Source organism: Centrocercus urophasianus, unplaced genomic scaffold (genome assembly GCF_019232065.1).
Source record: "Centrocercus urophasianus isolate 14NV4802_14NV808 unplaced genomic scaffold, USGS_Curo_1.0 seq_1247, whole genome shotgun sequence".
NCBI classification, from domain to species: Eukaryota; Metazoa; Chordata; class Aves; order Galliformes; family Phasianidae; genus Centrocercus; species Centrocercus urophasianus.
In genome coordinates this window covers 28,688-39,932 of record NW_024884417.1, presented here as the reverse complement: position 1 = coordinate 39,932, position 11,245 = coordinate 28,688, and the positions used below count along the sequence as shown (strand labels likewise).

Below are 11,245 nucleotides of genomic sequence, written 5' to 3'. Positions count from 1 at the left end.
TTTCTTCCTTTCTTCCTTTCTTCCTTTTTCCTGAGCTCACAAATGAGCAGAGTGAATGTGAAAGCCCAATTGAATTTTGCTCTAATTTCAACAGATTTAAGTATTTATCTGCACTCGCATGCCTGGCACATAGCAAGCACTGCGATGCATTTTATTTGAACGCTGGCTGCAGTTGAAGGACGAGATGTCAAATATTATTCCAAGAGCTTTTAAAGTGGCTTAAAGTGTTAAATGCCTGCTGGAGATGGCCAAGGTGTGTTTTACTCACCCAATTCAGATTGTCAGGCCAAATGTGTAATGATGGAGGAAGCGGGTGGCTGCAGCATTTCTCTGCTGGTGGTGCTGCTGGTTGCCTCCCTGCTGTTCCCGTCTCACCATTCAGCTCATTGTATGACATCTGGATGAAGCTGTTCTCCTCAACGGAGATGGGAAACAAGACGGTTGTGGATAAAATTATGTTTTCTTTCCATATTTGCTTTTTTTTTTTTTCCCTCTTTCCTTTAATTCCCATTTCTTCATACTAGGCAATTGTGTTAAACCTTATTTGGGTATCTCTCACATTGTCTCATGCTGAGATTTACCTGCAGAGGTTTGGCTGGAGCTGGGAGTCCCCTGGGCACAGCTTGCTTGGGAAGACCCTGGGGGTATTTTTGTTATTTGTACTTGGCAAATCTCAGGGGTGGTTTTTTTTTTATTTCTTTTTTCTTTTTTTTTTTTTTTCTAAATCACTGAAATAGCATCTCTATAGAACAGCTAGGCAGGACTGGAAATTATTTTTTGTGCTCATCTTAGCTCTTGTTGCAAGTTACCAGCATTGAGCAACAATTGCATACAGAGATGGAAGTTGCTTATGCACAAACTTACCAGGACTGATGGAAACGTGCTCATTGTCTCCCTATCTCCCACTGCTCTTCCCTTATGCCCTCAAAAAGTTATTGATTTCTCTTGCTTTTTAATATCATCAGGGATTGCTTTCTTATGCCATTATTAGCTTGCTTTTTGTTTAATTATTTATTGGTTGGTCACTCCTTTGTAATGCCCATGTTATCTCCCAAAATAAATGACCATGTAACAGTGTGCTTGCTCCCTGCTGCCATGCCGTTCACCAGCCTGAGCCCATCTGCAGTGCTCCAGCCCACTCCCTGTTTGTATGCAACTTTCTCCCTGGTCCGGGCCCTATTCCACAGTTCTGAGTTCAGTTCTGAGCTGGGAAGTGGAGTGGAGCTTCCTCCAGCCCTGAATGCTCCCCTCTCCCCACTTGGCTGTGGCCTTGTGTGGTAGGACAGCTCAGGCGTGGATGCGATTAAACATTTACGCTGCTGTTGTGTTGTTTTGCAGGTAAAGAAGAGCCCAGCAGCTACACGTGCACGACCTGTAAACAACCTTTCAACAGCGCCTGGTTCCTCTTGCAGCACGCACAGAATACGCACGGCTTACGGATCTACCTAGAAAGCGAGCATGGCAGCCCCCTGACACCACGGGTTGGTATCCCATCAGGACTAGGTGCAGAGTGCCCTTCCCAGCCACCTCTCCATGGGATTCACATTGCAGACAATAACCCTTTTAACCTGCTCAGAATACCTGGCTCTGTCTCGAGAGAGGCGTCAGGGCTGGGAGAAGGGCGATTCCCACCCACGCCGCCCCTCTTTAGCCCTCCCCCGAGGCACCATTTGGATCCGCATCGCATAGAGCGCCTGGGTGCCGAAGAAATGGCTCTGGCCACCCATCACCCTAGTGCCTTTGACAGGGTGCTGCGACTGAACCCCATGGCAATGGAGCCCCCTGCTATGGATTTCTCCCGGCGGCTGCGGGAGCTGGCCGGCAACACCTCCAGTCCGCCCCTGTCCCCGAGCCGGCCCAGCCCTATGCAAAGGCTGCTGCAGCCCTTCCAGCCTGGCAGCAAACCCCCGTTCTTGGCCACACCACCTCTTCCTCCTCTGCAGTCCGCTCCTCCTCCCTCCCAGCCACCAATGAAGTCCAAGTCCTGCGAGTTCTGTGGGAAGACCTTCAAGTTCCAGAGCAACTTGGTGGTCCACCGCAGAAGCCACACTGGGGAGAAACCCTACAAGTGCAACCTGTGCGACCATGCCTGCACTCAGGCCAGCAAACTGAAGCGCCACATGAAGACACACATGCACAAGTCATCACCCATGACAGTGAAGTCTGATGATGGGCTCTCCACTGCCAGCTCCCCTGAGCCCGGCACCAGTGACCTGGTTGGCAGTGCCAGCAGTGCCCTCAAGTCAGTGGTGGCCAAGTTCAAGAGTGAGAATGACCCCAACATGATCCCTGAGAATGGAGATGAGGAGGAAGAGGAAGAGGAGGAGGAGGAGGAGGAAGAGGAGGAGGAAGAAGAGGAGGACTTGACCGAGAATGAGAGGCCAGATTATGGCTTTGGGATGAACCTGGAGGCGGCCCACCACCACGAGAACAACTCGCGGGCCGGAGAGGAGAGCCGGTCGATGCCAGATGTCATGCAAGGTATGGTTCTCAGCTCCATGCAGCACTTCAGCGAAGCCTTCCACCAGGTGCTGGGGGAGAAGCACAAACGGGGCCACCTCTCCGAGGCCGAGGTACACAGGGACACTTGCGATGAAGACTCGGTGGCTGGTGAGTCCGACCGCATTGACGACGGGGCGGTCAACGGCCGGGGCTGCTCCCCTGGGGAGTCTGCCTCAGGCGGCCTGTCCAAAAAGCTGCTGCTAGGTAGTCCCAGCTCCCTGAGCCCCTTCTCCAAACGCATCAAGCTGGAGAAGGAGTTCGACCTACCCACCGCCGCCATGCCCAACACCGAAAATGTGTACTCGCAGTGGCTGGCTGGCTACGCTGCCTCGCGGCAGCTGAAGGACCCCTTCCTCAGCTTCGGTGACTCCCGACAATCGCCCTTCGCCTCCTCCTCTGAGCACTCATCAGAGAATGGCAGCCTGCGCTTCTCCACGCCGCCGGGAGAGCTGGATGGTGGCATCTCGGGCCGAAGCGGCACGGGAAGTGGAGGGAGCACCCCGCATATTAGTGGCCCGGGCCCTGGCAGGCCCAGCTCAAAAGAGGGCAGACGCAGCGACACTTGTGAGTACTGTGGGAAAGTCTTCAAGAACTGTAGTAATCTCACTGTCCACAGACGGAGCCACACGGGCGAGCGGCCCTATAAGTGTGAGCTTTGCAACTACGCCTGCGCCCAGAGTAGCAAGCTCACTCGGCACATGAAAACACATGGTCAGGTGGGAAAGGACGTTTACAAATGCGAGATTTGTAAGATGCCTTTTAGCGTGTACAGTACCCTGGAGAAACACATGAAAAAATGGCACAGTGATCGAGTCTTGAATAATGAGATAAAAACTGAATAGAGGTATATTAATACTCCCCGTCCCTGCCCCGGCTCCCTGTAGAGGTTTTTTAGTCCCTTGTGATTAAACTAATGGAAGCTAAGGAAATTTGGAAAGTGCTTGTCACCAGCACACCTGTTTATTTTCTTTTTGTTCTCACCGTTTGAATGCATGATCTGTATCGGGGCAATACTATTGCATTTTACGCAAACTTTGAGCCTTTCTCTTGTGCAATAATTTACATGTTGTGTATGTTTTTGTTTTTGTTTTATTTTTTATTTTGAATTAGACAGCATGTATGGTATGTTATGGCTATTTTTTAAATTGTCCCTGATTAGTTGCTGAGCAAACATGTCGCTGTTTCCAGTTCCGTTTGGGAAAAAAAAAAAAAAAGAAAAAAAAAAAAGAAAAAAAAAGAAAAAAAAAGAGGAAAAGAGAAAATCGAAACAAAACAAAAACAAGAGCAAACAGAACCGACCATGCTGCATACATCCTGTAATACATATCATGTACAGTTTTGTTTTGTGACGTGTGAAGGAATGCGCGCTCTGGGTAACCTTCTGCGGACAGGACCGATAGCACTGAAGAGGCGTCATGTTAGCTAGATTTCTGTCTTAAAAGAATAAACGTGTCGATTGGACAGAGTACCGCTTAGGAACAGGCCTTTACTTGAAGCCCAGCCCTCCGCCACCGGTAACTGAGAGGTAAATTCCTATTCTCATTTGGTTTAAAACACAAAATCTGAGTGCCTTGGATCTCTTGCGAGCGATGCTGACGACTCCTTTCTGCTCCCTCTGCACTCGTAGCTCATCTCGGCGCTGAGCCCGCGTGAGGAGCGAGGACGTGGGGACGTGGGGACGTATGAGGAGGAGCAGCCCCAGCCCCAGTCCCAGCCCCAGCCCCAGCCCTGACGGCGGCAGCCCCCCTCTGCCTGCTCTCTCCCAGTCCCGACCCTTCGTGCTGGTAGAGACTGCCTCGCTCCCGGAGCGTGCAAAGAGATAGGAGCTCCCTGCCCCACTCTTGTACCCCCCCCATACTGATGGTTAAATAGAATGTGAAATGCGCAGAGCCCTCCACCGTGGTTAAACACACAAGTAAGGAAATTCGTTTTATGAAGATATTTACTTTTAATAATATCTTTTATTGATTCTGGCACAAAAACAAATAAATCCCGAGCCACTTGGTTGTCAAGATGACAATTGAATTATAAACTTTAAGAGCTCATGTACCATGTAAAAAAAAAAATAAAAAAATAAAGAAGACTGGCAATAATACTTCACCGAGTGTAACAGATAGAGGAGTGGAAAATAATTGTGATTTATCAGCACAACGTGGTACTGTTTGCCATATAAACTAGAGCAGGTGTATAAGCTAATATTGATATGACCGTGATTAACTATGAACTATTAAGTCTTGCCTATAATGTGACGCTCTGGAGAAGTAACGGAGAATTAAAAAAAAGAGAGAGAGAAAAGATAAAGAATAGCAGTGTATGTCTGTGCTCCCTAAAGTTGTACTTCATTTTTTTTCATGCTCTTTGTGCTCTTTGTGTTGACATGGAAGAGGATTCGTTGTGTTCTCACTAAGCTAGCACCTGCCCCGTTGGTATTCAGATAGCACTTGACTCTGCCTGTGATGGCTGTATCTTTCCTCTAATCGAAGGTACAGAGGTTGAGTATAAAATAAGACTGCTCAGATAGGACAATTAAATGCACTGTACAATTTTCCCAGTTTACAGGTCTATACTTAAAGGGAAAAGTTGCAAGAATGCTGAAAAAAAAAAAAGAAAGAAAATTGAACACAATCTCATTGATATACATAAAAAAATAATTAAACAAACAAACAAACAAAAACCAACAAACATTGCCAGCCATGTACTTGAGTAATGAGCTTATCTCCTTGGACGCAACACTGCAGCGCTGTGAATGGATACAGACTCTACACTCACATAACAGAAATGATCGCTTTCGCTCCTACAGTGCGAAGATTTTTTTTGTACAAAACTTTTTTAAATATAAATGTTAAGAAATTTTTTTAAAAAGGAAAAAAACAAAACAAAACGAAACAAAAAACGACACTTCATTATGTTTAGGGGGAAACTGTATTTTAGGGTTCATTGTCTTGGTGGTGTACCAGACTTGTTACTCATTTAAAATGGTAGTGGAGATTCTATGCCTTTGATATACACAGCTCTTCAGGTTGTACAAAACATGCATCGGGGAAAGGTTTAAGATTATATAGTACTTAAATATAGGAAAATGCACACTCATGTTGATTCCTATGCTAAAATACATTTATGGTCTCTTTTTTCTGTATTTCTAGAATGGTATTTGAATTAAATGTTCATCTAGTGTAGGCACTATAGTATTTATATTGAAGCTTGTATTTTTAACTGTTGCTTGTTCTCTGAAAAGGTATTGACATACCTTTTTTGGTAGTGGAAAAAAAAAAAAAACAGGCTGCCACAGTATATTTTTTTAATTTGGCAGGATAATATAGTGCAAATTATTTGTATGTTTCAAAAAGACAAAAAAGCGTGACATTGTACAGATCAGAGGCCATATGATGGCTGCTTGGGGGAAAGCTGTTGAAATGTCACGCTGCTGCCGTCACAGAGGGTTGTACATATCTTTTTGTTCTTTTTTTCCTGCTGCCATACTGTATGCAGTACTGCAAGCTGATAACGTTGGTTTGTTACGTAGTGTGCTTTATGTCCCTCGCCTTCTATCACCCTACATTCCAGCATCTTACCTTCATATGCAGTAAAAGAAAGAAAGGAAGAAAAAAAAAAAAAGCTTAAAAAAAAAAAAGCTAAAAAAAAAAAAAAAAAAGACAAAAAAAAAAAAAACAAAAACGTTTTGCAGTTTTTTTCATTGCCAAAAACTAAATGGTGCTTTATATTTAGATTGGAAAGAATTTCATATGCAAAGCATATTAAAGAGAAAGCCCGCTTGAGTCAATACTTTTTTGTAAATGGCAATGCAGAATATTTTGTTATTGGCCTTTTCTATTCCTGTAATGAAAGCTGTTTGTCGTAACTTGAAATTTTATCTTTTACTATGGGAGTCACTATTTATTATTGCGTACGTGCTCTGTTCAAAACAGAGGCACTGAATTTGATCTTTTGTTTTTCTTTGGGGTTTTTTTGGGGAGGGGATTTTTTTTAATTTTTTTTTTTTAATTTTTTTTTTTTTTTTTAATTTGGATGACCAAAGGTCATTACAACCTGGCTTTTTATTGTATTTGTTCCTGGTCTTTGTTAAATTCTATTGGAAAAAAAAAAAAAAAAAAACAAACCACTGTCTGTGTTTTTTTGGCAGTTGTCTGCATTATCCTGTTCATACACCCATTTTGTCCTTTTATTGAAAAAAAAAAATAAAAAAAAAACCTTAAAGTACACACTGTCGCTCCGGCGTCCTCATTCGGCACAGGCGCAGCCCTGGGCCGCAGCAGCAGGCGGCGGCTCGGCCGCTCTGGAGGTGTCCGGGCCCTCGTGCCTCTCTGGGCCAGGCAGGGTGGCCCCCCCTGGGCCTTTTTGAACAGAAGCGCGGGTTTGTGGGACCTTAACCTCCGGGCTCCAGGCCCACAGCACCCTTTGTGCTGTGTTCTACCAGTGCCGCGTGCGCAGCACCTCGTGGCCAAGCACCCACCTCTGTGGTTCTGTCTCTTGCTGTTCCAACTGTAACTTTGGATTTGAACGCTTTTCTTTTTATTTATTTATCTATTTGTTTATTTACTTGTTTATTTATTCTTTTTTCATTTGGTTTCTGTGAAGCTTTCCAGTTGTTCTGTCGTCTCCTTGTGATGGCATCATTCATTGCCTGTATTTCGCCCTTCCAAAGGGGGAGTTGGGATGTAGATGGGAAAGGTTGCGTGTCACCTATGTATGAAAAATGACAGCGTCTCTGAGTTAAAAGAGGAAAGCTCAGTTTTAGCCCCAGCCAGGAGGAAGGGAGACCAGAGTGGGGCTGCCCAAGGGAGCTGCAGGTTTCTCTGTTCTACCTTTCACGTAGGCGATAGTCACGTGCCCCATAGAGGCTTGAATGGGCCACGTGCAATGCACCACTAACACATGCAAGGGTGGAAAGTGTGCCTTGATGGCGATGGCTCTTGTGTTGGGCAGCGCTTGGTTTGCGCTCAGCCCTCCAGGAGCACAGTCCCGTGGCTGCAGCCTGAATGCTGAAACTGAAGCCACAGAGCCACAGTATTTCCCAGCGGTGCGGAGCCCAGGCACAGCGTAGCCTGTGCTCCAGGAGCCTCAGAATTTCTACATCTCTGTACCTGAGAGCAGTGTTCGGTAGCACCATTGCTGCCGATCATAGCTCAGACCCCATCCGCTGGAGAGACCCATTGCCATAAATATTTAATATTCTCTAAATTGAGTGATTTATAGAATGAAGGCACTGAAACAGTATCAGGAATTCAGGCTACAGATGTTTCGTATTTATTATGTTTCCAAGCGTTGAAACAAATACAGGAATAAGCAATCCCATGATTTTGCTTGGCCTTGGAGGCTGTGGCTGTCTGGTGAAATACAGTTTCAGGGTTTATTGGAGTGCGGTTTCTACAGCAAGCAAAGAGATGCCAGCTGTTGCTACAGCTCGTGCGTGCTCCGGTTGTATGTTTTCCCCCATAAATGCTTAGAACTGTTTTTGGAGGCTGTATGGGAAGGTCACAGTACCGTTCAGGAGCGTGATGCAGCAGGCAGAATCACAGCCAGGCCCCACAAGTGCAATGTAGAGCCTCCGGCACCCACTGTCCTGTGCTAGAATGGGCTCCACTGGCCCTGAGTGATTGCGGTGTGCTTGGCCCCTGACGCTGCCGCAAGTCAAACTGAAACAGGTCAGATTCAGAGTAAACAGAACAAACAAAGGGTTTTCCTTTGTGAGGTGCAGCATGTGCTCTAGGTGTGGGGCAACCACCCCAGCACACTGGGGGGATGCGGCTGGTGGGTCGTCCACATATAGCCCTGCAACAGCACTGTGGCTAAGCTCCTAAGCATGATCAAAATGATCCCATAGAAGCGGTGCCCCATGCACGGTGTGGGGCTTGTGGTGCCAGTGCTCTGGATGCATCTTAACAGGTGGTGCAGGGTCAGCAGCGCAGTGCTTGGGGATAGCTTGGGGAGGGATTTGTTCTGGTGCTGGGGGAGGTCAACGAGATGTGGGGATCAGTGGTGAGGCAGGTGGGCTTGGTCTGTCTAGAGCCTTAGCAGTGAGCAGAGGGTTCTGGCAAAGGGTGTGGGACTGGGGGCAGCTTTCACCCCTCGCTGCTTAGGGAAGACAATAGGGGCAGGAGTTGCACTCTGGTCCGTGTCACACTTGTCCTCTCCTCTGTCCCCATGCTCTCCAGGTGCGGTGTACCCCCCCAGCTGGCGTGGTGCCCAGGGAGCCTCGGATGCCTGGCAGTTTTCGGATGGAAGTTCAAGAGCACTTAAGTTTTGAGAGGAGATGAAGCGGGGCCAGCGGCTGGCAGTGCACGTGTCTGGAGGCGTCCCCATCCTGTGGCTTGCTGTGACCTGCAGCACCTGACATCCCGCCAACGGCAGCGTCCCCCAGCTCCTCCAGCCTGCAGGACTGTCGTATTTATATTTTGTAATAGAGTACAACACTACTTTTGTTCAGTTTTTGTTTGTTTATTTCTTTTTCTAAGAACAAAAAAGCAAAAACGCCTACCAAGGTCGAGGGCTGCCCAGGGTCTCTGGCCCTGAGGAGAGGACTCTGTCCACATGTTGGCCCTGTGCGGAGGACCCGGCTCCATGTGTTGTCTCCATTTCCCATAAAGTGCACCTCACGTTATGAGTTACAAATAAAACAAAACACAGTGTGGATCCATGGCAGGTGGGCAATCACCATAATAAATGTTGGAGTTTTAGGTTTTGTTCGCTCTTTCTTTACTTTGCCATTAGTGGCCAAGGGCAGTGACCATGACTGTCGCCATGCACAGGAGTGGTGCTCCATCCCCACAGGGCTCACACCTGGCCCTGGTGACCATCATCAGGCTCCCTGCTGCTGCCCATATGTGACAGACCTATAGCGACTGCTGTTATCATTTCTGCTGTTAACCAGCGTGCTTCGGGGTCGACAGGATCTGTGACCTCCTTTGTTGTGTCACTGTTGGCAGTCAGCCCCCAGCCGGGCCCACAGATTTGGGGCAGATTTGATGCCGGTGAGGCCCAGCCCTGCCCCGGCTGCACTGCTCCCTGTGCCTTGCCTCAGGCCACCACTCCACAGAGCTCTCCTGCGTGCCTTGCCCCAAGTGTAGCCCCCAGACAAGGACTTCACTGGTTGGTTCCCAAGTGCTTTGTGGAACAGAAGATAAGTGTGTATTTTTGTGCTGTCTTGGGTGGGATTTATGGGCTGTAGCTCCCTAGGACTGTGCTGTGGAGTGGGAATGGAGAATAAAGCAGCTGTGGGTTGGGGATCAGAGCTTGCTTGGGTACCGAGCTGGCAGACTTAAGTCTGATTTGGGCCAGGCAGTCCTGGTAAAATTGCTGCAGGTACCACAGCTTTGCCTCTTCTGTGGCACGTTCTGCTCTGGCTGTTTTGTTGTGAGCTGCACTGCACTGCTCCATCCCCAGTTTGTGCTCCTGGCACTGGCTGCTCCGCAACTGCTGCTCTGCAGCTCCCATGCGGTGCTGCTCGACTGTCTCCAGGGCTCTGTGTGCTGAACAGCTCCTGGGGCTGCCCTCTGGCTCCATGTTGTCTGAGTGCAGGCAGAACCTGATGATGTGCTTGCTTTGTGGCACTGCTGGAGCAGCTGCTCTGTGCCCCAGTGCAGCAGCATGGTGTGGTGCTCTTTCTGTGGGCATTGTGTCCTGCAGAAAGGAACCATGCAGGGCTGGGAAGGACACTGGGGAGCGGCAAAGCATGACAGGGAAAGGCAGTGTGCATCCTTGGGTATAGCAGGGTAAATGAAAGCTGTGAGCTGTGTTAACCTGCAGCTGCTGGGCCACATACACAGTGTGTCTGCTTTCCTGAGGTTCAGCATTTATAACAGTCCAAAGAAGAGCACAATCTGATGGCTGAGGGTTGATCAAGGGAGGTAGGGAACTTAGCTTTGATTTTTTTTGCCTTGAAAAGCTGCTTTCAAACTGAGGGCATTTTGTCTATGCTGTATTTTATTTCTAAGCCCATTTTCCTGACACTAACATGCACTGAAGTTCAAGTCTCCTCACTCTCTGCTTCTTCTCCCATGGAGTTCCCCTAGCAGCTATGGATGGGTCACCACTTGGGTCTGTGTTGTACCCAATCCCACTTCCAGGTCAACAAAATCTTGCTGCCTTCCATCGGGTGCACCCTGATCATGTCTCCTCCAGGAGCTGCCCTCTCATATTCATCTCCCACAGGGGTCAAACAATACATTATTTCTTGGGAAAGATGAAATTATGGTGGGAAAGAAAAAAAAAACCTCACAAAAAACCCCACAAAAACACACTCAAAACACCCACTCCAAAATGGCGACCCTTGCTGGATAGGGTTACACATCTGGTAGAGGCATGTTTGTTGTTGCTCTTATTTTTATTTCATCTTTAGTGGTGATAAAGCTCAGATAGTGGGAGTAGTGGTTCCAGGGTAATTTCACCTGGCCTGTTACGAGGAGCACTGCGCAACAGATGATGGCCAGGTAGACAGATGCAGCATGGCCTCAGCAAGGCACCTGGGTGGGTTGTAGGAGCGGCAAGCTGCAAAGCCACTATGTGCCATGTGCCACACGAACATCACGCAGGCTGCACGAATGGGTGATGGCATTTCCATCTGTATGCCACCATCCTGGTAATGAGGGGGACACTGCAGGATTGCTCTGGCCCCGATGGTGGTCCTGTGGAGAAGCTGACACCCTGTGGGTTTCCAGTGGTGATGTACAGAAGGTCCCACCTTCCTCAAATGTCTGCCAATGCATGTGTCTAAGGGCTATACAGG

The 11,245-nt window shown here is 47.9% G+C and overlaps 1 protein-coding gene across 1 annotated transcript; it reads left to right on the top strand.

The window, feature by feature from the left end:
• Positions 1-1,338: 1,338 nt before the first annotated feature.
• On the top strand, positions 1,339-8,946 carry BCL11A (BAF chromatin remodeling complex subunit BCL11A; the record flags this gene model as incomplete). The annotated part of the gene is made up of 2 exons (XM_042811273.1): positions 1,339-3,218; positions 8,676-8,946. Coding segments are annotated over 2 exons (1,982 nt in total), but the record flags the coding sequence as incomplete, so codon positions are not given.
• Positions 8,947-11,245: the final 2,299 nt, after the last annotated feature.